The following is a 27,360-nucleotide window of genomic DNA, read 5'->3' as shown; positions in this document are numbered from 1 at the left end:
AACTCCTGAATTATACATTGCTGATCGTTTTTGGAGAATTTATGGTTGGTGTTTAGTATTTTACGAGCGTGGAGAATCTATCGCTTGTTCTATTTTGTTTTTAGCCTAATAAAATTTTAATCCCGTTTTTTCCTCAAAAGACTTTGTAAATAACGACTTTGAATTGAATGAAAGCTATGTAAAACAAACCGTTTCTCAAATTCCTTTGTATGAATGTTACTGGGAGAATTATTTGTGACGAACAATGGCTAAATTACACTTTTATACAGAAAGCTACTCTGAATAACGATTGTTGCGAAGTTTTAATATTTAGTTAGCGGAAAATTAAATATATTAAGTAATTAATTAAAGTGTTGTTAAATTGTTAATTGTCATTTAGTGGATCTTTAGACGTGAAACAGTTTTATTACTTGATTATTATTTCTTCAGGATCTGTTTAATGTATTAAGTTTTCGAACTTAAAGACAAGGCGTGAAAAATTTAGATTTTAGTTGCTATTATTAGACACAATACGCTTTTAAAGCCTTTGTAAGACCATTTTCGTAGCGAAGCAAAATTTAATAATGCTCATTTTTTAGTAAAGATATTGACTCAAATTATTTTAAAAATTATAACCGATTCACAATCAATTTAGCTAAATTCGTTTTCCTTTAACGCAATTTCCGCCTTGGGTAATTTTACATAAAATGTATAAAACACTCTAGTAGGTAGTGGGACAATATAAATGTCGCATCGATACTCGTACGCTCCTTCCAACGTAATGTAATTCCAAGTGCTCGAAATGCAATAGAACAAGAGAACCTAATTTAAACCGGTCTGCATATATATTTTTTCGTAAATCCCACGAGACTGAAATTTTTCCTCAAGAAAAGTCCGTTTATATTTGTTCAGATGATTCAGTTGGTCGAGTTTATTAAAGCGAGATTGTCTCTTCGAGGCGATTTTTATCAAAGATTGGTGCATCCCTCTGAAATGGCATCGCGGTCATAAATCGGAAATGATAATTTACGCTTTTCAGACTTAATCGTTGCTGAATTTGCGAGAAAATGGAGAAAATGTTTTAAGTTGAAAGCTGAAACGGATCCAGAATAACCAGAAGCGATACGGAGAAGGTGAATCCCGAGAAAGCGATGTTTGGGGTGAATTTCAAGTACACTTGCTGGAAGAGAATAAAACGGACGCACAAAAACGAAATTCTTAACAATAAAACTTTTTTAAACCCACAACAGAGTTTGTTTGTCGCGGAAACTGACCTAGCGGAATAATACAGGGATTAGGACAAGGTTGTTTATAATGCAAAGGATGACGCTGGAGTCGTGCTAATTTGATTTGGGAGTAATTGAGAAACTAATTATTTCTCTCCTGTGTTACTTACTAAGTAGTGTCCTTTCACATTTTTTATTGAATTCAGTTTTATCAGATTTATTTATAATAATATTCGTAAGAGAAAAACAAAAAAAAAAGGGAAAAACTATGTTTGCACTAAATTGTCATATTTAGGCAAGATTAAATTAAATCTACGGAAATTCACTCAAAGTTCAGTTACATATAATTAATGATTTTTTAATGATTGCTAACAATTATTTTGGTAACTCTAAATTTCTGAATTCACTTTTCAAGAGGCTAGCAGGAACAGATCGGCTGAGAAATTAGGAGATACAATATGTATTTATTTTAGTGTTTTAGCCATACTAGAGGAAAAAAAATAGAATTGAATATTATGTTATTGGAAAAAGAGAGTTTTTTAAAACAAAATGTTATAGGGTAGGCCATCTGTTGGTTTCTTTTTAAGATTGTTATTAAAACTACACTGCTTTTAGTTAAATGGCTGCCTCGGCTGACTTGGCAGTAGCCCATTCTCTTAACCCAATTTTGCAATACATTGTCGATTATTTGTCTCTATTTCACGAATAACTTGATGGATATTTTTTAAGTGCGTCAATAGTTTGTGGATCGTTGGAGTAACAACGGTCTTTAACAATTTTCCATAAAAAATAGTCCAACGGTGTCAAATCGTATTTCGACCAAAAATTTTTCTCAACTTTCGCACAGTTTTTGCAACACAGCTCTCGCTTCGAAAATAATTTATCAATATTTCCCAGCGTTGTTCAAGCGTAAAACATTTTTTTTAAACCGGACTATACAGGGCTTTCATTTCAAAAGGATCCAGTCTCAATAACTTTTGACATTGAGTAAATGTATTTTCAAACAAAAACAGGTCAATTAGGATCCCGAGGGGGAAGTTGAAAACCAACATTTTAAGTAGTCGCTAGCCACTTCAAAATTTTAAATGGCACCCTCTACTTTTTAGAACGTTTTCGGAAAGAGAAAAAATCAGCGTCTCCAAATGTTAAAGAAAAAATTTTTTTGTCGATTTGTTTTTCAGTTAGGGTTGGTTTACTTTTTGAAATTTTTAGTCTTAGTAGCCTTTGACTAAACAGGGTTGCGATGGGAGATTTAAAACCAACATTAAATACGTTTTAGGTTTCATCCCCTAGTCGCTAGCCACCCCTACTTTAGAATTTTAAACGGCACCCCCTACTTTTTGAAACATTTTCAGAAAGGGAATAAATGAGCGTATCTAACTGTCAAAGAAAAAAAAAATTGTCGATTCGTTTTTTAGTTAACGGTGGTTTAATTTTTGAAATTTTTAGTCCTAGTAGCCTTTGATTTAACTCAATTTAATTTAAATAAAAGTAATTTTTTAATTAACTGAACTGTCAAATGGTAAATTTTCGCTGAACTGTTGACACCACCGCCTTCTTAATAAAATGTATTAGATAACACATAATCAAAATCAAAGTTAAAGGCTACTAGGACTGATGGAAATTTCTAAAATCAAACTACCCCTAACTCAAAAACGAATCGACAAAATATTTTTTTTTCATTTACGATTGGATAAGCTTTTTTCCACTTCTTCCAAAAATGTTTCAAAAACTTGGATGGGCTCTTTAAAATTTTAAAGGGTGGTTAGTGACTAGGGGATGAAACCTAAAACGTATTTAATGTTGGTTTTAAACTCTCTCATCGCAACCCAAATCGACATTTTTTTATTTAAATTAAATTGAGTTCAATCAAAAGCTACTAGGACTGACAATTTCAAAAATAAAACCACCCCTAACTAAAAAACAAATCGACAAAAAAAAATTTTCTTTGACTTTTGGAAACGCTGATTTTTTCTCTTTCCGAAAAAAAAAATTAAAGTAGAGGTGGCTAGCGACTAGGGGATGAAACTTAAAATGTAACTAATGTTGGTTTTCAACTTCTCCCTCGGGATCCTAATCGACCTGTTTTATCTTGAAAATACATTTACTCAATGTCAAAAGTTATTGAGACTGGATCCTTTTGAAATGAAAGCTCTGTATACCTGTCAATATATCAGGCGCGTCACTGTTGCTAATGTGAAAATAACACGCACTTCAAAAAGAAACTAACAAATGGCCCACCCATTGCTTAAAAAAAAGCACATGCGTTAATTGTCGATTAACAGACGTGTTAGTTCTAGATTTTTTTCTTCTAGCTAGAATTAATAAACACTTTTAAAAATTGTTTGGTGCAATCCAAGTGTTATAATAACGAAAAAATAAAAAGTTACAACAATATTATTGCTTGTTTTAAATTCAAAAAAGTTTTGCTAATTTACTTTTTTATATTCTTTTAACAAAAAAAAAAAATATTTTTGTTATATTCAAAATTACTAATTTGTTTTTTTGCCAAGGTATGTTGCTTTTTCAAATTTTCTAGTAGTTAACTAAAAGTAAAGTATCTATTGAATATTGAATATTCGCTTATTTTTTTTAATAGCTTTTTTGTTTCTTTTATAAGGAACTTGACGATAATATTATTTAAACGACTTTCTTGTAGCTCGAAGCTATGTAAAACTACACGATAAACAATTTTTAACATTATGTTCTCGTCTGACTAGCAACTTCCTTCCGCTTATCGTAAAAATTTAACAAGGCGGAAATAATAGCAACTCATTCCTAGAAGCAAACGCAATACAGTATTAAGAAGATAAATCTTCATGTGTGCACAGTTCAGCTGAAATTCCCTCTTCGTTTTTTTTATTCAAGACAACTTGATTTATGTTTAGCTTTCAGGTAAATATTTATTTCAGTCATCCGTTTTTTGGCAGAAACTTTAACGGTCTCGCAATTTTTTCCATTTATTACATTAATCCAGCTTTTCGAGTGGTCCATATATTCCAGATGTGACGCAAACGCTTTAAAAGCTCGCATACATAACAAACGATAAGCCTCATAATCCGGTCTGGCGGCATATACCACTCGCTGATATTATCTCCATAATTAACTTGTAAATTCATAATTTTTGGTCGCATTAACTAATGAAAATGCTCGGAATGACGGACGTCATAATTAGGGATTGTCCCGGCGCATCCACCATTTTTCAAACACGTTTGTATTATTTCAGGTGTGTATCGTCCAAAAGAAAGATTCGAAGCAGATGTTCGCGATGAAGTACATGAATAAGCATCAATGTATGGAACGAGACGCCCTCAAGAACGTACTCAGAGAGGTGGAAATCCTGACGAGATTAGAACATCCCTTTCTTGTCAATATTTGGTTTTCATTTCAAGGTTGGTATAAGCAATTGACACGGGTCAGTCGATAACGAGTTTTTTAAAAGATGAAGAAGATCTCTTCATGGTGACGGATCTGCTCTTGGGAGGTGACTTGAGGTATCATATCCAACAAGAAGTGAATTTCTCGGAAGATGCTGTCAAATTGATGGTATGCGAGCTGGCTTTGGCACTGGATTATCTTCAGACAAAGCAGATAATACACAGGTGAGTTAAAAAGGTTTTTACAGGTGACACAAACCCCAAAAATTCACATTTTAATGTATCATACAGGGTGAATTAAACCTTACCGCTGTGCCATGAAGATAAAAAAAAAATATTATAATGATTTTGTCTAAATGAGTAAATAGTTATAAAAAAGTTTCTCTAGAGTTGGAGACTTTCTGCATCCTGTTTGTTGATTAATTACGAACGCAATCGATCAACGTCAATAAACAAATCACGAGCAAATATTTTGCGAATTGGAATTAACGAGCTTAATGATGGAAAAAGTGAACGGTTTAAAGTTCGCCGGAACAAATCTGTCGCCAGGGTGGAGGTCTGTATCGGAGCAAAGCGACGGCGAATAATGAACTTTGTGTAAACTTTCCAGTGGTGTATTAAGTTAGTGATGATATTTATCCCAGAGGTAATGTTTTGAAACGTGAACTGGTTTTTTACGATGTGTGGCGTACGTGTTTTGCTAAATGCGTGTAGAATAAATTCTGGATTACGTCGACGAAATAACTCATTATTTACAACAAGGGAAAATGAAAATTGCGTTTTCTTTTCTAATTACAATGGAAATGAATGTTTACGTTTGACTTGTTTTTGTCCCGGGGATTGTAATTTGGCGTCAAGGATGTATGCATTACAGGATATGAAAAATTTTTCTAGTAAAAAAATTGTAGTAAATCTCCTGGTCATGCAAAAATGAAATTTACTTAAATAAAGCTTTTGGAAAGTAAATGAAAATCATTATTTTATTGTAAACTGAAACTGATTCATCCGATTTCAGGAAATATAGATTCTTTTGTACACTAATTGCATTGACAATTGAAAAAGAATGAAACGTAGCAGCAGACGAAAGGATTAGTTAATTAATTATTCATACAACTAGTTAGAAAATGCCGAACATTATGTATTTATGTTGTGAAAGAAGTTGGGAAAAGACAAAATCTTATACAGGGTGATTCAAAAGAAACGGGTCATCTATTGAGTGGTGATAAAGGATCATGATTATTGACTTTAGTTAGCGGAAACGGTAAATTTTGCAACGTTAATCAGATAGGTACTTATTATCAAAAATCACCAATTTGTACCATATGGTGTAAAAATTTTTTTATTCAGAATCACCAATGTAATATGCCGATTACTAACCTTTTTAAGGTTAGGAAACACGTCATTATATCTCATGAGGAGTAATAATATTACTTCTCTTGGGCGGTGATATGCAGGAGAGCCAACGTTAAAATTACAAAAACACCGGGAATTTTTTCTTTCAAATTGTCAAGTTACGCATAATATTTTGCTAAATTACTAATTCAATTGCTTCTGTAGCAATTTTTCTCCATTTCAACTATTTTAATAACAGATTCACACATTATTTCAGTAATGTGCAAATGTAAAAGTAACTATAAACACTAGTGTGTCAGGAAAATAACGTAAGAGGTTGTGCGGATGGCTGTCTCCCCACTTATACGTTACGTCTTCTAGTTGAAATGAAATAGTTTTATTAATTAGACGAAAAAGGCGAATTCTTGCAGTGCTGCAAATTTCGTGGCCTTAACAAAAAATGGCTAACTTTGCGTATTGATTTCGATGTGTGAAGTTTGACCTCACATATTATTGTAGAAAAATTGTTTTTACTTGATCATTAACATGTCAAATTTCAATACACATATTTACATTTCATTACATAGCCGCTTATTGATTTACGGTGTATGACTAATGTGAGAGTAAAATTACTCTAGGTACTCTTTGTTAATTATCTGCAACTCTTATTATTTCAGATAAAAAAATACAAAGATCAAGACTTAAAAAATTAGTTTTTCTAATTTGCGTTTATAATACGTTTATTAACGTCTCCAGTAGGAGTCGTTTATGGCTATCTATAAAAGCACACTGTACTTTAATGAATTTAGGGTTATTTAGTTTTTGGATGTCGCTTCTGACTTGTCAGGTAACAAATTTTGCGTTGTTGCTTCGGCAATTTGGCGAATTTCGGGCGGAATGCAAAGTAAATTCTGTTTCTCATATTTTATTTATTATTATTATGTTGTAACACTAATAACTAATAATCTGTGAATTTTATTTTTGATGACAGGCGGCAGAAATGACTCAAAAAAACAGGTGGGCGCCGAGTGTTACCAACCGATACCAACTAACACAAAATTCTCTAGGCGACAAAAAAATATATTTTTTTAATTAAAATAAGAAAAAATGGCTCGCAAATTAGAAAAACTAGCATAAAATACTCATATTATAATGGCAACCCTTATAAAACTTGTTCTTTAATATACTATTATCGAAAACCTCGAAACCTACTTTAATTATTCCGAAACTGTTGGATATAGTTTGATGATAATGAATGTCACCTAGATAATTAAAGAGCTTTCACCTTTTCGTATCAGATAAACAAATATACAGTGTGTTACGGAATGGTTTAGTAAAAATTTTAAAGTAAGTACAGAATAGCAAATGAAATCGAAAAAGTAAAATTCGTGTATACCAAAAATGCATAGTTTTTGCAAATAATCGATTTGTAACTATGGTCCCAAATTTTGAAAACCGCTGATGTTGAAAATTAGCTTGCACTTTAAAATTATTGACAAGACAACAGATGTAAGTTTGCTTCTTGATCCAGTCGGTTATGGTTTGAGTTTCTGAGCCAATGCTCTAAACTCCAATGAGTATATTTTTTAAATTTAGATGAAAACTAGAAGACTTGTTGGTTAACTATTCTACAATTGAATATGCGGACATGGTCTTCGCGTATAGTGAATCCAACGACAGTAATGACTGCTGTGGTAGATACTCTGATTAACACTGAAGAAGTAGCCAGGACTTCCGTTTTAAACATTTGCTTTGATTTTTATTTTGGTTTTTAACTTTTTAGGTTTGTTGTTTGTTTTTTTCTGATTTAATTTCTTGTTTTGTATTTTCATGCGTTAAAGTTTATCAAATAATTCTTTCATTTCAATATGTTTTTTATTAAATTTTACAAAAAAAAAACAATAGCTGGGATTTTAACCTCCCTCACAAATGAATAAGCTTGCTAAACTTTCAAAAATACTCAAAACGTACATTCGAGTACCTGGGCTACTATAACTGTTTTGTGTTTTTTTTTAAGTTTGTTATCAAAGCTATTCATGAATGTTCGATTATGATCGAACCAAAGTTATTTATCTGACATTTGACACCTCGCTGGGCGTATTAAAAAGTGTGGTCCGTTCACAACACACTCACATCATCGACAACTATGACGCCAAATTTAAATAAACACCAGTTATAAGGTTATCATTAACTGTTAGTGAACTACCATAACTACAAAGTGACTCTAAACAGATGAGTAGATGATCGTTTCTAAAAAAAGTATACACTTTTTAGAAAAATGATATATAAGGATTTTCAACTCGTCTAAGCCTGACACATTCACATAAAAAAAATTTAACCATTCTGGTTTTCTTTTTGTACAAAACGAATAAATAGCCATTACACCCAAATAATAAAACAGTTAATTCTGGATTCTATAGTTACATGCATGCTCAATTTTTGTAGGATGTTTAATCAATACTATCATAAAACGTAATAAACAAATATCAAAATTTATAATAGTAATTAGTTATGTACACAACATTTACATAATATGATTAATTCATTACCGTTTAGATTTTAAACAAAAAGGAGTTGCATTTTTCATATGTTATAGAACACCAATCGATATAATAATAATTTAATATGCTACTATGCATATTAAATTGCATTTTACGGTTGCAATTAAGCAACCGTAAAATGTGTACGTTAATTTGAATTTGCATTATTTTAAATGCACAAAAATATTACATCTTTATAAAATGTCTTATTTGACTCAATATTAAACCATATAATATCCCATCGAAAATTCAATTCACCAATATTCTTGACAAAAAATCCTGATAAATTGCTTCGGAAACCTCTTCATTAAAACCACCGGACAATACTTTTACAGTTTGTAAACAGTAAAAAAAGCATTGTAAAAACCCTCGTTACGGCAACTATACGATATTGTTGCCTTTTAAATCACGTCTTTTTGGTATGTAACTCGACGTCTGGTTCGAAATATCGATCGTTTGATTAAAAATTCCAAGATGATCTGTACTAAAATCTGATACTTCGACTTCGGGGTAGCAAGCAAAAGCGACCACCGGAGGCGTAGATTTAATAATTTAGAAAGGAAGAAAAGTAGGCCAAAAATCCCAACCTAATGCACAGGTTGTATAACTTAGTGGAAGTCAGCATTGCTAATTCTTTTTTTCTGTGATAATTAATGAGTGGCGGATCGAAATTTTGTTAGTTACTTCAAATGGAGAAATGTAATTTAAACACGATCTGAATATCCAGTCTTTCAAATTAAGTTTAAAAATTACTTTGAAGGTGAAGCTCATGTTTAACTAACAACTTGAAAACTATTTATCGTAGAGAATTTTGACTTAAAAAACCATGTCTTTGGGCCGTTTTACAGCTAGGAAATCTAATTTCAGGATAGAATTTCCTAAAATGGAAGTAAACTTCTTTCTTGAGAAAATGTGCATTTGGGCCGAATGAAGATGTTTTCCATCGTAGCTGCAAGTCCGGTAGTTGTCGTAAGCTTTCATTTTCATCTCTTATGTTAACAGGGATTTTCCTGTTTTCCGAAGTCCCCGAAATATTTTGCATAGGGTTCCTACAAACTTACCCATTTGGCTTATCATTTTAACCGGAAATCTCCGGAACGCACTTTAATTAACAATTTCGGAATTTCTTGTAACTCTGGCTAATAGTTTTACCGTAATCTCCTCCCAATAATACTCCTACTTATTGTAATTCTGTTTTTTATTCCATGCAGAATTTGTGCAAAAAGTATACGTAACTCAATGTGTACGAATGAAAAACCTTTGGTCCCATCTTGAACTACGAGTACATTCCAAATTGTTTTAAAACTTATTTGGAAGAAAACAACCCATAATTAGCCGATTTCTTTAAATTGTGTTGATTTGATTTTCCTTTTTTAGAGATATCAAACCGGACAACATTCTACTGGACGAAGAAGGTAAGAGGTGTTAGTAATTCCACCCCCATTTCCATTAAAGCCTTAGGACTTTGAAGCATTATCTCACCCTCTAATGGCCTAATTTGCTGACAAGACGAAAGTAATTTTTACTTTTAGGTCACTTCCACATCACGGATTTTAACATTGCTACAGTTTTAGAAGATACTCATTTAGCGACATCTATGTCCGGAACTAAGCCATACATAGCACCGGAAATCTTCGACTGTGCGGTTGACTTATGCGTGGGATATTCTTATCCCGTCGATTGGTGGTCGTTGGGTAAACATTTGGCGAATATTTGGGAAATTTAATACCGGAGCGTTTCAGGTGTGGTAGCTTATGAAATGTTGAGAGGCATGAGACCGTTTGATATTCACTCCAATACTGGCATACAAGAAGTGAGAATCTTATTCCAAATCGGATTAGATTACCCGTCGAGTTGGAGCGAAGGGATCATTGATTTAATTTCAAGGGTAAATAATATTTTTCCCGGATTAGAAATTTTTTGTTTGTTTTTAGTTGTTGTGTATAAGTCCGGGCTTGAGGATTTCAAACATACAAGAACTCAAACAAGTCAAGTGCCTAAAGAAGTTTGATATGGAAAGAGTGTTTCAAAGGCAGTATAAGCCCCATTTTACACCACCTGTTAGTCGTTTTTTTATTAACGGTAAATATACATTAATTCTGAATTTCAGAAAGACCATTTGAATTGTGATCCAACTTTCGAACTCGAAGAAATGATCATAGAAACAAAACCCTTGCACAAAAAAAAGAAACGATTGGCAAAACAAAGATCAATAAGGGAGATTCAAGGAACGATGAGTATAGATTTGGTAAAATTTAATTTTTTGCGAGGCAAAGTTTTTGAACTTTTGTTTCAGGATGCCGATTCTCCGTTGGAGCTTCCAGGGACTATAATCCCCGACTTTAAGGTTTATAACAGGTATCAAGAGTTAGAAAAAAGGGAACGTGAAAGAAAGGAACAAGCATGGGAGAGGGAACTTGAGCTGGCCATGAGATCCTCTGATCCTTTAAAAGAAGAGACCGAACCTAAGGAAAAAATTCACAAATGTACAGGATGTCCGAAATTAGAAACAATGATTAATTCGAATTGTAAACTGAACTATGAAGATCGTGGAAGTAACATGAGTCAATTATCGTTACCTGACATGAAAAATGAAGACACTTCCGTTAACGACATTCAAAATAAATTGCAAAATATAGATTTCATTGATAGGACACCATCACCAGTAGAGAGAACTGAAGGAACTTAACTTTTTTATAACCAGTAAAAAATGTATTATATTTTATATTAAAATCCAATTTTGAAAAAAGGCTTTATTCTCTTTCTGTCCAACAAATTACACAAACCTTATAAAAATTAGTCTTTTCTTCTAGATTACAAAATCCAGGAACTAAAAACTTGTACTCAAAGGCAACCTAAAAACTCAAAAATAACTACTAAGGCAAATAATGGAAGCCAGATGGAAGATTTGTTTTCGCTTCAAACAGCTGTAACATCAGTCGTTTCAATTCTCGTAATTGGTTCCATAACTTTGACGCTCAAATTATTTGGAGATTCCGGGTTGAGTTTCAAAGTTTGAAGTATTTCGATAACATTATCGACAGCAAACGGTTTTTCTTCGACAATTTTGTCGGCTTCCTTCTTTACCGGCTTGGCATAATGCAAATAACAGAAGCCTTTATAGCCGCGCCATGTGATGTTGTTCGGCTTGATCCCGTGATCAATTAAAGCGTCTTTCAAGTGACGCACGCGGACGTTTTTGTCGATGTTGCTCACGACAAGGGAGAAATCGACTTGCTGGCGGCGGGGGTTGCGACGGAAGGGTCGGGGTTTCTTCTTCATAGGCGGTGTAACGTTGTTTTCCTTATTCCCCTTAAAGAAAATTATGTTACGTAACAAGAAAGTTTGTCGATGCAGCGATTATTAATCCAAATATTTAAAAGTAAAGAAAATAGAATTACCGGATCTTCGTTTTCGTTTGTTATTTTCGCAGACCTAGTCCTTCGGAAAAATCGCCTTTTTCGTGGCTTCTCGCTAGAATTTGTGATTCCATTTCGTTCTGCAAGATTCGGCTTTGGTCGTGATTTAGGGTACTTTCTAGGTTTTTCCTCACTTTCCACGTCGGTGTCTTCTTCTTTCAAAGTCGTATCTTTACCCTCACTTAAATCATTTTTATGAAAACGTGACATAACAAAAGAATTAGTGTTAGGGACTATGTGAACAGAGGGGTTAAAAACGGGTTTGCCTGCTAAACAAAATAAGAAAACGTCAAAACAAGACCACAGTTAGTATAAATTTAAAAGTTCTAGTACAACTAGTTTCTCCCTCTATATTTGTACGTAACGTAAAAGAAAAAAAAAAAAAACAAATCAATCTGCTGGATAAGCTTGTTGAAATTAATAATATTGAACTGTTGTTGTTCTGGTTCGGGTCTTAAGGCCGTCGTCTGTTGGAATTGCTTTACACCCGAACCAGAACAACAACAGTTCATCAACCGGCCGCGAAAGCCTTAACCAATTTATTAATAATATTACTTTACTATCGTGTGACATACAAAGTTTTTCACATACAATTTTATATTACCAAAGTTTGTGAAATATTGTGGTGATTAAAGTCCTTCAGATGGCAATCCTGATTTTTGACATCAAATGTCAGCGGAAACTTTGACAAGTTTGCGTTTTATTCTTTTAGAGTGAAATAATGTTCACTTTAGAGCAGAAATTTTTTATTGCTGTACAAGACGAAAACGGTGAATGGTCATTTTCACTTTCAGTTTGTGTGGAAAATTTCCAGCCAATGTCTTGCCAACTGTAAAATTTAATCGACGCCCACTCTAATTTTTGTTTTTTGATCGCACGGTATATCTAGCGATCAAATTAATTTGTAATCGAGTCATTCGCGGACGTGAATCTGTATGTCTTTTGCGATTGATATGCTTATTTGTGAGATCTAAAGTTACGTCATTTTAAAGACTTTTTTATTCGCACTCTTACATTTTTCTTGAAGATTCACTACATTTATACAAATTACAATAAAATTTTATTTTAGTTCTTAACTGACATCTTATTATTTCACGTTTGCAGTTCAAGCGTGCAGTTTAGATAACGACATAGACTTCAGATTCATGAATGACTCCATTACAAATTAATTTGATCGGTCGACAGTTACCGAGTAATGGGTATTTACACATACAGGGTGTTTCACACAACTTTACGAGGCTTGCGCCTAATGTACGCATCCAAATATACATAAGTCACAAAACAGTAGATAGAGCTTGTTCCAAATCTGGTGGCGAACTGACGTTGTCAAAAATGACTGAATTTTGACACTAAACATATGTTTACTATTAAAAAAAATATTGTTCATAGGCGTCGAACCAAATAATATTTCAAAACCACTGTTATTCTTTAAAAAATTACAATTAGTAGGTACTCATACATAAGATGAAGAATGATGAACAAATTATTAAATTGTTAACACATGAAAAGAATTTTCAAAAATGATATTTCCTAACAATCCTTGTCTTCAAAATTTTTAGAGAAAAAAAGTACGCCCATGTATTTTTTATGTTAGCCAAGTGGGCGCACTCCAAGTGTCTTTTCTGTCACTGTCAGTTCGCCACCAGATATGGAATAAGCTATATGAAAAATACTCATTTAATTATTTAATTTTTGGAAACCCATGACAGTAATTGTCAAACTAATCACTGTTTCATTAATAGTCATAAACTGCAGTTTTTTAAAAACAAACTAAAAACGTAATTTTTTAAAGGGTGAACAAACTAGAGAAGATTATCCAATTTTTCAAAATTTGTAATCGAGTTCCTATCGGAATGTGTATTATTGATTGCATCTTACAGGCGCAAGCCTCGTAAAATTATGTGAAACACCCTGTAGGTATTTAATAACAATTTACAATTTTACAATATAGCAATTCTGGAATTAAAATTCTAAGTAATCTCCGAACAGATACCATAAAACATCGTGTTTTAAATATGAAAAAGTTCCGATAACAAAAAGAAATCGTATTGATAACTATGTTTTTCTTACCTCTGGTGAATTTCTTTAATTTTCTGCAAAACGGGCATGAGATTGATTCTCCTTTGCGACAAAATATCCCAATAGATTCCGTCGGGTCTTGGCAATTTCTTCTCAACTTTGATAATTTGAGTCGGCGTCAAAATATAATCAAGAGGCACGTCATACTTTTTAAAAATGTCACTTGGCAAACTATCAAACACCTGAAATTTACACAAAAAATGACAAAACCCCTTAAAAATAGTGATGACAGACTTGTGAATCATGCACTGTCGTAACAATAGTAGTATCGTCATCGACAGCCTTCATCTCCTTAAGGATCGCGTATTCCAGATCGGCGTATCCTTTCCCCTTGCCGATCCTGCGGCCGTCCTTGGAGACAGCAACACTCCCCAGGACAAACAGATCAATGTGGAGACCATCCTCGAAATCCACCGACTTGCCCAAAGTCTCAATCCCCCATCGCGTGACAGTCTGCTTGACGTTTTTGGGCTTGTCGGCCTCACAAAACGCGATTTTTTTCAAAAGACCTTCCTGGAGTTTGGGTATAGGCACGTAGAGGGTTTTATCGTTTTCAATAACGAGAGTCCGCGACGCCTCCAGAGGCTTATCAGGGTTGACCTCGACCGATTTCGCATTTTTGAATTCCTCGAGCTCCAGAAGCCGGGCCGCGGCCTTATCAGCCCCCTTGAAATTGGGAATACGACCGAAAGCCGGCCGCGGAAAATTTACCAACTTGTTCTTTTCTAAATACTCCCAAACTTTTTTTCGAAAAGATTGCTTTGAATTTTCTTCAACTGAGGAAAATGCGCATTTTTCCTTGTACGAAATCAAGTGAAATGTAAGACTTACCGCATGGTTCTGGCGCCGATTGGGGCTTTTCACCCTCGCAGATGGTTTCTTCGGCACTCATTTCACAATGTTCATTCAAAAGTGTTACAAAAAATCACAATCACAGCAAGAACTACCCACTCTGAAATGTTTATCTTTTTCTTGGTTACCGACACATTTTGACGTTTCGTCAAGGACACAAGCCCGCTTCACAACAAACAAATAACACTTCACCTTTATTTCACTTTTAATTAAAAATTACATCAAAAATTGAATATTTGGGAGTGTATCTACAATACGCAACCTAAACTAATTTATTAACAATAAATTTATACAAAATTAAATCACAACCACTTTTAACGAATCGTTTGAGACATGTGAAGGGGAGTTAGCATCAATTCAAACGATGCATCCTTTAAATTAGCCCCTCTCAAGTTAGCTTCAAGCAAATCGCTACCTGACAAGTCGCAAAACTGGAACAGCCCCAAATTATTTCAAGAAATAGCCCACTTCAAATTACCTCCAAATCCGCCCCTGCTAAAACGGCCGCTCGGAGGTCACAGTTTTGTAAATTAGCGTTCTTTAAGGTAGCCACCCTTAGATTGACACCACCCATGTCGCTCCCTTCCAAATTCGCCCCTTTTAGGTTGACGCCCTCCATATTGGCTCTGCCCCCGGCCGGGTCTTTGAAATTTGAATTTTTCATACTAACGCCCTCTAGGTTGGCACAGAGGCATTTAACACCTAAAAGTTGGGCCCCATCCAAGTTTGCATAAGACAGGTCGGCTCTTTCCAGACAACAGTAACTCAAATTAGAGCCCGTGAGTTTGCAGCCTTGTAAATTAGCGTACTTGAAATTAATATATCGCAAATCCAATTTACTTAAATCAGCGCCTGATAAATTGACTCCTTGGAACCGTAATTCAGTAGTGTAGGCACTTCTGATTAAGGCGTCTATCACATCACGTCGAGTTAGGGGTAAATTGTCTCTATTTACATTCTGTTGGTTAATTATCTGTTCCAAGGTTGGGATTATTGACTCAATACCAAAAAATCGCGCCTCTTCTAGGATTCCTTCAGGGTTTATGTTACCATCATAAATTAATTGACCATTTCTTAAGTAATTAATTATAGGCTCAAAGTATAAAGGACTTCTATCAATTAGGAATGCTCCATTTTTGTCAATATTGCTTGGAGTGAACAAGTAACCATCTTCATCACCAGCAAACATCCTTGCTAACATACTGTCCGGTTCTTTGGTTGTTAGAGTGCTTTTAGACGTTGTGAAATACTTTCCACCAACATTCAGAGTTACCCAATCTGAACACTTCACTCTTTTTGTTGCATTTTTAGGAGGAGGTGTGAAGTCTTCACCATTTGATATGTACAAATTGTCATTATTGCGTATAAAAGAAATTTCGTTCACTTCAGTCCCGTCTTCGATAAATAAGCGACGGACTTTCGTATTAAATTTTAAATATGCCTGGCTCATTAACTCTTCCAAGGTTTGCGGAAGTATGAAAACCTAGAAAAAATTATTTTTAAACGTTAACACCACCTGTGACTAGTTTCCTACGTACCTCCCCGTTCGTGTTTGTTCCGTTTTTGAATATCACCACACGTTTTTCACTCATTCTCCTAAAAATTAAATTCTAACAAGAATTTGGAGAATTCAGGGAAATCGGAATGTTAGGTGTCAAGTGGCGTGACGTCACGAACTAGGGAGTTTGTTAGTGGCAACATTGACATTGAAATTTAATTTAAATTACAAAATACATACCATTTGTGCAATTAACCAGTGTTGCTTTTTTTAATTATATTTTTTATCAAACATTTGACGACTTCGCAGTTTTAGATTTTTTTTTTCTGTACGGATATTCAAAAAACATTACAATAATGATAGTAGTGTTGGGGAGTTTTCACTTTTAAAACCATAACCAGTGTTGTCATTGGCACAGTAACAGTTGTTGTGACAAGATCATTCGGCGTAATTCATTCGTTTATTGCAATTATTTGTGCAATAATTTAACAAAAACGCTACAAAATGGGTAAGGGCTTTAACAACTACATGTGTAAGAAGTTTTTCCACCCCGCTTCGAGGGACAACCTGAAGCGGGTTTGGATGGCTGAGCAAAAAGCGGAGGCTTACAAGAAGAAACAAGAGGAGCTGCGCCAACAATACGAGAAGGAGCAGGATTTGCACGATAACAAGGCAATGCTCAGTAAGGAAAGCAAAGACAAATTGAGTATTAATTTCATGTATGAGCCCCCACCTGGAGCCCGCAAGGAACGCGAGCGTGAGGATAACGAGCCTGAGTACAAGTTTGAGTGGCAGCGTAAATACAACGCCCCTCGTGAAAGTTACTGTAAAGGTGATCAGGAGATCAGAGATCAGCCTTTTGGGATACAAGTGAGGAATGTTAGGTGTATCAAGTGTCATAAATGGGGGCACATTAACACGGATAAGGAGTGTCCTATGTATAGTTTGTCAACTAGTGTGGCGAGGTCGCTTGAATCGGCTTCGATAATGGATCAGAAGTCCTTAGTTGAACAAATGAGGGAGGATGGGCTTGCAATTAAAAAGCAGTATTTGAGTAATACAGGAACTGCTAATTATGATTTAATTATTAATGAGGATGCTGATGAGAACTCAGTTGTGACCTTTATCAAGTCGTTGACGAAAAAGCAAAAGAAGGCGTTGTTGAAGAAGTTGGAGAAGATTGAAAAGGGGGGTAAGGATAAGAAGAATAAGAAAAGACGAGATTCAGATGAGACATCGTCAGATGAAGAGAGGAAGAAATCAGGGAAGAAGAAATTCAGAAGGAGGAATCACAGTACAAGCTCTGAGGAAGAATCCGAAGATGATAAAAAGAAACACAAGAAGAAGGAAAAACCATCAGAGTTTAAATTAATGTCTAAAGAAGAGAAAAAGGCATTGATTAAGTATGTTTTGATTTTAATTTTGAAATTTATTCTAACTATTTGATTTTAGGAAACTAGAAATTGTGGAGAAAGAGATCAGTAAAAGAAATGAAAAGAATGGAAGAAAAAACTCAGATGAGGACAAGTCAAACAGAGATAAGAAACATTCACGACATAACGATGATGATTACAGACGAGACAGAAAGCGAAAGTCTGATGATTTTCATTATGAAAATAGTAAAAGAAGGCGGTCTTAAGTTTTTGGTTTTTATCTTGGATAATTGTTTAGATTAGAATTGTTGTGATTATAGGGATTATCAAGAAACACACTTGTAATAATTTAATAGACATGTAAAAGATTTTTTTTTTAATAATAAAAATATTTATTAAGGATTTAATTAAATAATTATTTTGTAATTCCCGCTAATTTGCAAGTAGTATGTGATTTGTGGATTGGCTACATAAGCGCATGTGCACAATTTGACGCCATTTTGTAACGCAAGTTTGTCATTGATTTTCCTTGAAAGAGTGTTTTGAGCCAAAATTACTCAAAACAACAAGAATTAGTGTTTAAAAATGGAACAGATACCTAGGACCCATGAGGGTACGTCTTTTTTTGCCTTCAAGAGCTTATATAAATATTTTACTTTACTAGATATCGAAGCCCAAATTCGTGAAATTCAGTCTAAAAAGAAGGAAATTCCTGTCGAAGAGGAGAGAAATGAGAAGGGTGTAGGTTTAGGCGAGAGTGGCTACTTTGATAGTGAAATCTATGATGGGGGCGGCGGTAAGGGTAAATACGAAGGTTATGTGACCTCCATCGCCGCCAATGATGACGCTGATGAAGAGGACGATGATGTGGGTTATAGTCAGAAAAGGACCGGACTGGGGGCCCCTGTAGCTCTTCTCAATGATGTTGCTCAGGTAAGGGATGCAAATTAGTGAATTTTGAGATTATTAATTGCGTTGTTTAGAGCGACAAGGATTTTGATCCATTTGCTGACAAAAGGAGGCCCACGATTGCAGATAGAGAAGATGAATACAGACAAAAGAGGCGTCGGATGATTATTTCACCCGAACGTGTTGATCCGTTCGCTGACGGTGAGTAGTTGATTTCGTTTAAGTATTTATAGCTCATTTTTTTCCACTTGTTTATGTTTTATATGAAATTTGAGATAATGTTGTGTACTATTTATCTCAAGTTTTGTATGTTATTGGGGTATATGAAAGATAGCGAATGGATGCATGAGTGATGGCAAAAAACTCGAGAAAGTAGGCATAAAATTAAAATCAGTACAAAAAGACTAATTTGTTCTGTATTGGATTCCAACATTTAGGGGTGTCTTCCTAGAGAAGTAATCGCCGCGATTTTAGTGGATCACTTCCGTAAAATGTAACGTTGGTAAACGAAAACCTTACAAGAGTGAAAGAGTGTATGCAATGTATAGAAAATTATTAATTACCCCAGCCTATTTCTAGGTTCGATTTGACCAGTTGTATTGCAAGAAACTGCCTGATTTGTGATGGAGCACAATCACACGTACGTATCAAGATTTGTTCGCCAAATTCACTCCTTTTTCATTCTCCGAATATTCGAAAAATTAATAGTTTGAGTGAATTGTGGTGCAATCAAATCTTTTAATTATTTACTAAAGAACAGATACTAAATAGAAAAATCTGACCATTTTTTACAAACAAGTGCTTCTATTTACTAATTGGCGTTTTTCAACGCTGTTATGTTTACAGGTGGCAAAACACCAGACATCAATGCCCGCGGTTACACCCAGATTATGAAAGAGCAGATGCTCAAAGGAGAAGAAAATGAGGTCAGTATAAAAAAAATTATTGTTTAATCCAATTCTTTCTTTTTTTCGTAATTATTTCCGGCAAGGGAGTCCTTTGTTAACTCAAGGTTGATTTCTTTGACCACTTGTAATTTTGTTTTCAGTTGAGAAAGAAAATTCTGGAAAAATCCAAAGACGGCTCACTTAAATCAACAAACGGTGAGGTGAAAAGTGCACCCAAGAAAAGGGGGCGTTGGGATCAAACCGTAGACGAAGTCGTTGTTCCCAGCAAGAAGAAAACTCTGTCAGTAACGACTAACAGTGGAGCTGCTACCCCTATTTGGGATGCTGACGTAAGCAATTTATTATTTTTTTTGTACCAATTATTAATTGAAAATCACAGAAAACTCCAGCCGACCATCGCTGGGACGAAACCCCCGGCCACAAGGGCAGTGAAACTCCAGGAGCAACACCTGGTCAATCCACCCGTATTTGGGATGCGACTCCTGGAGCTGCAACTCCCGGTCGTGAAACTCCCGCCCATGACAAGAGTGCCAGTCGTCGTAACCGCTGGGATGAAACTCCCAAAACTGAGCGTGAAACTCCAGGACATTCGAGCGGCTGGGCTGAAACTCCGAGGACTGACCGGACTGGTGCTGATTTGAGTCACGAAACACCGACTCCGGGTGCGTCAAAACGCAGGTCTCGTTGGGATGAAACTCCTTCTCTTCAAACGCCGTCAGCGCACATGACTCCGGGTGCTATGACTCCACAAACGCCGCATGGAACACCGAGTCATGCAACTCCGATGTTGACTCCAGGCGGGTCGACTCCGGTGGGAGTGAAGGCGATGGCCATGGCGACGCCCACTCCGGGACATTTGGCGTCCATGACTCCAGAGCAGTTGCAAGCATATCGATGGGAGAGGGAGATTGATGAAAGAAATAGACCGTATTCAGATGAAGAGTTGGATGCTATGTTTCCACCAGGATATAAGATTTTGGCTCCTCCAGCTGGTTATATACCCATCAGGACCCCAGCGAGGAAATTGACGGCTACGCCTACACCCATGGTTAATACTCCCCAAGGATTTTTCATCCAACAGGAGGATAAAACGGCCAAATATATGGATAATCAGCCCAAGGGTCAGAATTTGCCGTTCATGAAACCAGAAGATGCACAGTATTTTGACAAATTATTGGTCGATGTTGATGAAGAAGCTTTGAGTCCTGAAGAACAGAAAGAAAGAAAAATTATGAAACTGCTCCTGAAGATTAAAAACGGAACCCCTCCAATGAGAAAAGCCGCTTTGAGGCAAATTACAGATAAGGCTCGCGAATTTGGTGCGGGGCCTCTATTTAACCAAATTTTACCTCTCTTGATGAGTCCAACTCTGGAAGACCAAGAACGTCATTTATTAGTCAAAGTTATAGACCGGATTTTGTACAAATTGGACGATTTGGTTCGTCCCTACGTCCACAAAATATTGGTAGTAATTGAGCCTTTACTTATTGACGAAGATTACTACGCGCGTGTTGAAGGCCGTGAAATTATCTCAAATTTGGCTAAAGCCGCCGGGTTGGCAACCATGATTTCGACCATGCGACCTGATATTGACAACATAGATGAATACGTCCGAAATACAACAGCTCGGGCGTTTGCCGTTGTCGCTTCGGCTTTGGGAATCCCCTCATTGTTACCGTTTTTGAAAGCTGTCTGTCGGTCGAAAAAATCATGGCAGGCCCGGCATACCGGAATTAAAATCGTCCAACAGATCGCCATTTTGATGGGGTGTGCCATTTTGCCACACTTGAAATCATTGGTTGAGATTATAGAGCACGGTTTGGTTGACGAGCAGCAAAAAGTTCGCACAATTACGGCATTGGGTATTGCGGCATTAGCCGAGGCTGCAACACCATATGGTATTGAGAGTTTTGATTCGGTGCTTAAACCTCTATGGAAAGGTATTAGAACGCATCGCGGGAAAGGTTTAGCTGCATTTTTGAAAGCTATTGGTTATTTGATTCCACTTATGGACGCTGAGTATGCTAATTATTACACAAGGGAAGTAATGTTGATTTTGATTCGAGAGTTTCAATCGCCGGATGAAGAAATGAAGAAGATTGTTCTAAAAGTGGTGAAGCAATGTTGCTCGACTGATGGTGTTGAGCCTCAATATATCAAAGAAGAAATTCTTCCACAGTTCTTCAAACATTTTTGGAATCACAGAATGGCTCTGGATAGGCGGAATTATCGTCAATTAGTCGACACAACTGTTGAAATTGCTAATAAAGTCGGCGCTTCTGAGATAATCAACCGAATTGTGGACGATTTGAAGGATGAGAATGAGCAGTATAGGAAAATGGTTATGGAGAGTATTGAAAAAATCATGGGTAATTTAGGAGCGGCCGATGTTGATTCGCGATTGGAGGAACAATTGATTGATGGCATTTTGTATGCTTTCCAAGAACAAACAACTGAGGATGTAGTCATGTTGAACGGTTTTGGTACCATCGTCAACCAATTAGGAAAAAGAGTCAAGGCTTACTTGCCCCAAATTTGCGGTACTATCCTTTGGAGACTGAACAATAAGTCGGCAAAAGTCCGTCAGCAAGCTGCTGATTTGATATCGCGAATCGCAGTCGTGATGAAGACTTGTCAAGAGGAGAAACTCATGGGTCACTTGGGGGTCGTACTGTACGAATATTTGGGTGAGGAGTACCCTGAAGTTTTAGGTTCGATTTTGGGTGCCTTAAAGGCTATTGTGAACGTCATCGGGATGACCAAAATGACTCCGCCTATTAAAGATTTACTTCCACGTTTGACTCCAATTTTGAAAAATCGACACGAGAAAGTACAAGAGAATTGTATCGATTTAGTTGGCCGGATTGCCGATAGAGGACCGGAGTATGTCTCTGCACGTGAATGGATGCGAATTTGTTTCGAGTTGCTGGAATTGTTGAAGGCACATAAAAAAGCAATTCGGCGCGCGACTGTCAACACTTTTGGTTACATTGCTAAAGCCATAGGTCCACACGACGTACTCGCCACCCTTTTGAATAATTTGAAAGTGCAAGAGCGTCAAAATAGGGTTTGCACGACTGTAGCTATAGCTATAGTCGCCGAGACGTGTTCGCCATTTACTGTTTTACCAGCTTTGATGAATGAGTACAGAGTTCCGGAATTGAATGTCCAAAATGGCGTTTTGAAGTCGCTTTCGTTCTTGTTTGAGTACATAGGAGAAATGGGAAAAGACTATATTTATGCTGTAGCACCCCTGCTCGAGGATGCGCTGATGGATAGGGATTTGGTGCACAGACAGACGGCTTGTGCGGCTATTAAACATATGGCCTTGGGTGTATATGGCTTCGGTTGTGAGGATGCCTTGATTCATCTGCTGAATTATGTGTGGCCAAATATATTCGAAACATCGCCACATTTAGTGCAAGCATTTATGGATGCTATTGAGGGCATGAGGGTGGCCTTAGGGCCAATTAAGATTTTGCAGTATACGTTACAGGTGAGTCCGGCTTTGAATGGTTGTAGATAGATGAGTTACTAATTGTGTTTGTTTCAGGGGTTGTTTCATCCAGCAAGAAAAGTAAGAGATGTTTATTGGAAGATTTATAATTCTTTGTATATTGGCGGACAAGATGCGCTAGTTGCCGGGTATCCCAGGATTGCAAATGATCCTAAAAATCAGTACATTAGATATGAAATGGATTATGTTTTGTAACTTTAATGTAGCAGGTGGCTTGTAAGGATATTACACTTTTTTAATTAATAATGAATGTTATTCTAATGAATAAATAAATATGTTTGAGTCCAAGATGTGTATATTTATTTAATATTCGTTACAAAAGGTTTTTACCGCTAGTTCCTTTCATTTTGAAAAGTACTCTTAAGCTGATAATACAGATAACTGTAATTGATTAAGTTGACTTTACACACCTACCTGTGCACCTAAATACTCTTATCAATCAGTATTATTTCTGAAATGGAATAATCACTATATAGCTCCTCTAAAGGCACGCGCTTCTTCATCCCCCTTTTTATCAGAAAATTTAAAGTTTTTTATTGCGCATGCGCATCTGTCAAAAATGTCAATCTTCCATGCTTGGCCTTTTTATTTATAAAAAAAATAATAATATGAAAACGTGCGAATTGTTATTGTTTCTTCTCCAAAATTGAACTCGTTTATAATGACCGAAGTCGCCAAAGTAACCGACGAAAATAACAACGAAAATAAGTCACTAATCGACTCTTTTGATAGGTGAGGGTGAGCCCATCACTTGTTGCATGCACTTCCTGTCGAACCCCTTCAAGCTTTTGGCTCCCTTTTGACCCGAATCCTAATGAGTCCCAATTAAGCCTGATAGTACAAAAATCAATGCTTTATCAGATGCGGGTAAGCATGAATAAAACACCCGCATAGTTACACATTTCATTGATTATTTGATAGAGACTGTAATGATTTAATCGCGTTTTTCAGCGAGCCAGGCTATTACTGCCAAGTGATTCGTTCGATGCTGACCCCAGGACACGAAACCGAACTTATCTATTGGTTAAAAAGCTTCGGTTTGATCCCCAACACTCAAATTTGCAATAACGCGAAAGTCAATGAACATTGTAACAAGATAATGGAGTGGATACCGGTCAAAACTATCGATTATTATCAGTGGAAGTGCAGGAATTGCAGAGGGAAGAAAAGCATCAGAGAAAATTCGGTTTTTCAAGATGTTAAATGTAACTTCAAGAATTCTATCAGGATTTTGCTGGGGTGGTGCAAGGGGTATGATGCGGAATTGATGGCCAACATCTTAGGTGAGATTCATAATTCAATTTATGATTTACTCAACTTGTAACAATTTATTCCTCTTGTTGTTTGCACAACAGATTTTGGATGACTGAGGTAAAATTTGTTTTAAAATAAATCAAACTTCGATTGTGAATAAAACAATTAATCAAATTGTTTGTTTAGGTGTTAAATCACGTACTGTCAAAGTTCTTTACAATGTGGTTTCTGCATCAGCAAGAAAACATTTAAAATCTCAACAAAACAAGAAGGTTGGGGGCCCTGGAGTCATCGTTTTAGTTGACACTTACCCTGAAGGTTGTACAAACAGCTCAAGGCCAAACCAAGCCAATCGACCCATATTATGTATCGCTGAAATAAAGGTAGTAACACGATTGTTTTATTTATTTTTGCAATCAATTAATATTTCCAGGACATTCCTCCAAATTATTGGTTTGAGGCCTTAAATCGGTACCACCGTAACAACGTCCAACAAATCATGGACGTAAAACAGCACATTTTAACCGTTGTCCAAGACGTCGTCCTCCCTGGCTCCATTCTAGTGTCCCGGCAAGATTCCACCTTATGTTCATTTTTTGATTTACAAAAATTGTCCCACATTTACCCAACTATAGTGAGCGTTGAAGGACTCGCCCGTCACAATTCGACCAATCAGGAAATTTTAGCAAACCTTGAAATTATATGGAAGCTGGCATTGAATGTGTGTGAGGAAGCTCAGTTTTTTAATTATGAACAAGTACCGAATTTTTTGATTAGTCAAATGTGGCATTCGCGATTTGGCAATGAATCGTTTGAAACACTCTTAAATCGTCTCGCTGACTTGCAATAATGGGTTTTTGTTTATCAATTTTTTTGAAGCAATAATTGTGTTTTATGTTTAGGTGCTTGTAGTTTGTTGTTTATATGATATTACATATCTGATATTTTACATCACGTCATGTTTCCGGTTTTTTTAAAGAAATTGTTGCAAAACACCAGATTTAAGTTTATGTAAAATTTTAAACATGTTATGATATTAGTGTTAGGTGTCTGAGTTGGAACAATAACTTTATATATAAAAACGTATATTTATTTTTGCAAAAAATACAACTTAATTATATGAAATAAATACAAACTAAAAACATTTTATTTCTGTGCAAATAAAGTATTGTAAATTGTATTACACAACTCTTCTTCATTGGAATATTCCACTTTGCCCTTTATTTCTGACAAATAATTTTCCAGGATTTCTTTAGCGTTGACTTTATTTTGTCTACATTCATTTATGGCAGCTGCGTTGTCTTCAATCAACTTCTGGATAAGTCCTAAGACGTGTTCATCACTTGCTTTAGGAGCTGAGATTAAAGAGAATAACACAGGAATGTATCCGACAAAAACGACTCGACTTTTAAAATCAGCTTGTGAACTGCACAAAGCCCTCAAAAGAAAACATATTTTGATATTAATTTTTTCCTCATTTCGTTTGAGGGCCTCTAGAAACACCTGAACCCCCTTATACTGTATAAACTGAGCACAAGCCCCAGTATTTTGCCTCACTATACAACTAATAGCATACAAGGCTTTCACTACCACTGAAACCTCAGGGTCTTGTTCCACAATCTCCACCAGTATTGGCATAATCCCATTTTCCAACACCACTCGTTGACAATAGGCGTTATTCTGACACAACTCCGCCAGCAAATTACACACTTGAGCCCTCACTTTGGGGCTTTTGCATTTAAGACACGGCGAGACAATCACAAAGCCACCAATTTTGTGAAAATCGTTCGCAGTGTCGATGTCACACACGAAATCCGATATCGTATCGAGGGCTGTTGTGTATTCACTGTCATCGTCATCGTCGTTGAGAGTGTCCACTTTCTCGAGGATTTTGATTTGTTTGAGTAACACTTCGATTACGTCAACTGTGAGCGAATTAAGAGCTTCTTCCAGAAATTTCCGGCGGGCTTCTTCCATGGGTTGGAAGTTGGACTCGTGGGGAGCGTCTTCCAGTTTGGTAGCTTCCATGGCAAATTTGAGGAGGCCTTGAAGGTTTGTGGGTTGCCGCGGTTGGGGTACGTCGCCGGTTTGGGGCTGTGGGGGTGGCGCACAGATTGCACCAGCAATTTGAGGCTGATTTTCCTGATTGCTAGCCATTTTAACTCACATTTGACACTAAAACCACTACGAGTGTACGTGCACTACGCTGGGATTTATAACTGAGTCAAGATTCACGAAAATCTCTCGAATGTTCTGGAGTTTAAGGTTATGGTTGGTAAGTTGTCAATGTCAAAATTAGTGTCAAGTGAATTTCAATCATGTAAAAAAAAGTTGGCCATACAAAAAACACATTACTCATTAAAATAATTAATTAATAATTAAGTGGGTGATATACAATAATCTTATTTATCAAATGTAATACCAAAAATTTGAATAAAGGAAACTAACTTTATACTTGAGGATCTGAAAAGTTGGTTGCATACCCTCTCGTTTTCTACATGATGAAATTGTTATTAATAAATTATCTTTTGGCATGTTATGCCAATATTGTAATAAAGGTTCAAAATGTTTTTGTAAATTCTGAATTTGGAAAAAAAAATGCAAAAAAGGTCCAGGTCTAGCTGTATTGATTGGGCTGTCACAAAGCTTCCACTCCTAGACGCGATCCCACTACTGAACGACACGGGGACTTTTGGCTGCTGGGTTTCCCCCCTGGCCCGGTTCGCCCCTCCTTAGCTGACCTGGACATCCCAGACTCCCCCAGGATGTCCATATCGATGCCGATCTTAGTGCGGACATCCAGTCAACGTGAATCGCTTTGCAACAGGACTCCCAACCTCAAACCATCCACTGAACCCGACCTCCAAGAAACTGGATTACAGGAGTGCGCCACGCTCCCAGTCGAAAGAAGCGGTGCTATATTGTCGATATAAGCTACATTTTTGGGGTCAAAATTGCAAGGATTAGGGATTACAAATGTGAAAATTAAGAATTTTAGACGTAATGAAGTAATTTGGAGAACAATAAACACAGATTTTCTACTGCTTCAACTAAAATAGATGAATTCTTTGTTGGTGTCGACCTTCAAATAATTTTG

At 36.1% G+C, this 27,360-nt stretch overlaps 7 protein-coding genes across 13 annotated transcripts in view; 4 read left to right on the top strand and 3 right to left on the bottom strand.

The window, feature by feature from the left end:
• The window catches only part of LOC123015873 (serine/threonine-protein kinase 32B), a 46,410-nt gene extending 35,213 nt beyond the window's left edge, over positions 1–11,197 (top strand). For 4 of the 5 annotated variants that reach the window (XM_044415907.1, XM_044415908.1, XM_044415910.1 and 1 more), the window contains 8 exons: positions 4,432–4,597; positions 4,648–4,807; positions 9,832–9,869; positions 9,987–10,148; positions 10,197–10,342; positions 10,389–10,514; positions 10,565–10,702; positions 10,751–11,197. In XM_044415907.1, coding sequence (XP_044271842.1) covers positions 4,432–4,597; positions 4,648–4,807; positions 9,832–9,869; positions 9,987–10,148; positions 10,197–10,342; positions 10,389–10,514; positions 10,565–10,702; positions 10,751–11,143 — 1,329 coding nt within the window. In that variant the 3' untranslated portion in view covers positions 11,144–11,197. Of the gene's footprint in view, positions 1–3,869; positions 4,101–4,431; positions 4,598–4,647; positions 4,808–9,831; positions 9,870–9,986; positions 10,149–10,196; positions 10,343–10,388; positions 10,515–10,564; positions 10,703–10,750 lie in introns of those variants that run through there. The other variant, XM_044415909.1, reaches the window with a different exon arrangement.
• On the bottom strand, positions 11,193–14,990 carry LOC123015875 (methenyltetrahydrofolate synthase domain-containing protein). Its single transcript, XM_044415912.1, has 5 exons — positions 14,784–14,990; positions 14,187–14,728; positions 13,944–14,134; positions 11,856–12,054; positions 11,193–11,766 (listed from the first exon to the last, which is right to left on the bottom strand). Exons 1-5 carry the CDS (start codon positions 14,842–14,844, stop codon positions 11,374–11,376), a joined length of 1,386 nt encoding a protein of 461 aa, XP_044271847.1. The 5' UTR covers positions 14,845–14,990; the 3' UTR covers positions 11,193–11,373.
• LOC123015876 (BTB/POZ domain-containing protein KCTD9) lies at positions 14,986–16,478 on the bottom strand. Its single transcript, XM_044415914.1, has 3 exons — positions 16,343–16,478; positions 15,283–16,287; positions 14,986–15,235 (listed from the first exon to the last, which is right to left on the bottom strand). Exons 1-3 carry the CDS (start codon positions 16,394–16,396, stop codon positions 15,119–15,121), a joined length of 1,176 nt encoding a protein of 391 aa, XP_044271849.1. The 5' UTR covers positions 16,397–16,478; the 3' UTR covers positions 14,986–15,118.
• Positions 16,479–16,715: 237 nt separating this feature from the next.
• Positions 16,716–18,077, top strand: LOC123013500 (corepressor interacting with RBPJ 1). Its single transcript, XM_044412057.1, has 2 exons — positions 16,716–17,705; positions 17,755–18,077. Exons 1-2 carry the CDS (start codon positions 16,807–16,809, stop codon positions 17,939–17,941), a joined length of 1,086 nt encoding a protein of 361 aa, XP_044267992.1. The 5' UTR covers positions 16,716–16,806; the 3' UTR covers positions 17,942–18,077.
• Positions 18,078–18,157: 80 nt separating this feature from the next.
• On the top strand, positions 18,158–23,297 carry LOC123014534 (splicing factor 3B subunit 1). Of its 2 annotated transcripts, XM_044413703.1 has the most exons (7): positions 18,158–18,288; positions 18,340–18,608; positions 18,659–18,785; positions 19,431–19,510; positions 19,633–19,821; positions 19,872–22,988; positions 23,046–23,297. In XM_044413703.1, the coding sequence occupies exons 1-7, from the start codon at positions 18,261–18,263 to the stop codon at positions 23,202–23,204; spliced, it is 3,969 nt and encodes a 1,322-aa protein (XP_044269638.1). In that variant the 5' UTR covers positions 18,158–18,260; the 3' UTR covers positions 23,205–23,297. The 2 variants fall into 2 exon arrangements, with proteins under 2 accessions (XP_044269638.1, XP_044269646.1); XM_044413711.1 differs by lacking the exons at positions 18,158–18,288; positions 18,340–18,608 and adding an exon at positions 19,164–19,224 and having other exon boundaries at positions 18,705–18,785.
• A 261-nt stretch (positions 23,298–23,558) lies between these two features.
• On the top strand, positions 23,559–25,443 carry LOC123009728. Of its 2 annotated transcripts, XM_044406236.1 has the most exons (5): positions 23,577–23,688; positions 23,742–23,876; positions 23,961–24,292; positions 24,450–24,646; positions 24,697–25,443. In XM_044406236.1, exons 3-5 carry the CDS (start codon positions 23,995–23,997, stop codon positions 25,111–25,113), a joined length of 912 nt encoding a protein of 303 aa, XP_044262171.1. In that variant the 5' UTR covers positions 23,577–23,688; positions 23,742–23,876; positions 23,961–23,994; the 3' UTR covers positions 25,114–25,443. The 2 variants fall into 2 exon arrangements, with proteins under 2 accessions (XP_044262160.1, XP_044262171.1); XM_044406225.1 differs by lacking the exon at positions 23,742–23,876 and having other exon boundaries at positions 23,559–23,741.
• On the bottom strand, positions 25,332–27,155 carry LOC123009738 (hsp70-binding protein 1-like). Its single transcript, XM_044406248.1, has one exon. It carries the CDS (start codon positions 26,418–26,420, stop codon positions 25,410–25,412), a length of 1,011 nt encoding a protein of 336 aa, XP_044262183.1. The 5' UTR covers positions 26,421–27,155; the 3' UTR covers positions 25,332–25,409.
• Positions 27,156–27,360: the final 205 nt, after the last annotated feature.

Source organism: Tribolium madens, unplaced genomic scaffold, assembly GCF_015345945.1.
Source record: "Tribolium madens isolate multiple individuals breed KSU strain unplaced genomic scaffold, Tmad_KSU_1.1 Scaffold_19;HRSCAF=116;Tcas5.2_LG9, whole genome shotgun sequence".
Taxonomy (NCBI): Eukaryota; Metazoa; Arthropoda; class Insecta; order Coleoptera; family Tenebrionidae; genus Tribolium; species Tribolium madens.
Note: the sequence above shows the minus strand (reverse complement) of the source record. Positions and strands in the feature narration are given on the sequence as shown.

Excerpts from the sequence above, each read along its gene's own strand:
- LOC123015875 (XM_044415912.1), bottom strand. The coding sequence starts at position 14,844 with ATGAGTGCCGAAGAAACCATCTGCGAGGGTGAAAAGCCCCAATCGGCG. Across the intron at positions 14,135-14,186 it reads CGACAGTGCATGATTCACAA|GTGTTTGATAGTTTGCCAAG; the intron begins GTCTGTCATCAC and ends TGTAAATTTCAG. Across the intron at positions 11,767-11,855 it reads CAAACGAAAACGAAGATCCG|GGGAATAAGGAAAACAACGT; the intron begins GTAATTCTATTT and ends ATTTTCTTTAAG.
- LOC123015876 (XM_044415914.1), bottom strand. The coding sequence starts at position 16,396 with ATGAGTGAAAAACGTGTGGTGATATTCAAAAACGGAACAAACACGAAC. Across the intron at positions 16,288-16,342 it reads GAACAAACACGAACGGGGAG|GTTTTCATACTTCCGCAAAC; the intron begins GTACGTAGGAAA and ends AATTTTTTCTAG. Across the intron at positions 15,236-15,282 it reads TAGCAGGGGCGGATTTGGAG|TTTTGCGACTTGTCAGGTAG; the intron begins GTAATTTGAAGT and ends GGGCTGTTCCAG.
- LOC123013500 (XM_044412057.1), top strand. The coding sequence starts at position 16,807 with ATGGGTAAGGGCTTTAACAACTACATGTGTAAGAAGTTTTTCCACCCC. Across the intron at positions 17,706-17,754 it reads GAGAAAAAGGCATTGATTAA|GAAACTAGAAATTGTGGAGA; the intron begins GTATGTTTTGAT and ends ATTTGATTTTAG.
- LOC123014534 (XM_044413703.1), top strand. The coding sequence starts at position 18,261 with ATGGAACAGATACCTAGGACCCATGAGG. Across the intron at positions 19,511-19,632 it reads TCAAAGGAGAAGAAAATGAG|TTGAGAAAGAAAATTCTGGA; the intron begins GTCAGTATAAAA and ends TTTTGTTTTCAG. Across the intron at positions 19,822-19,871 it reads CCCCTATTTGGGATGCTGAC|AAAACTCCAGCCGACCATCG; the intron begins GTAAGCAATTTA and ends TGAAAATCACAG.
- LOC123009728 (XM_044406225.1), top strand. The coding sequence starts at position 23,671 with ATGACCGAAGTCGCCAAAGTAACCGACGAAAATAACAACGAAAATAAG. Across the intron at positions 24,293-24,449 it reads ATTGATGGCCAACATCTTAG|GTGTTAAATCACGTACTGTC; the intron begins GTGAGATTCATA and ends TTGTTTGTTTAG. Across the intron at positions 24,647-24,696 it reads TATGTATCGCTGAAATAAAG|GACATTCCTCCAAATTATTG; the intron begins GTAGTAACACGA and ends TAATATTTCCAG.
- LOC123009738 (XM_044406248.1), bottom strand. The coding sequence starts at position 26,420 with ATGGCTAGCAATCAGGAAAATCAGCCTCAAATTGCTGGTGCAATCTGT.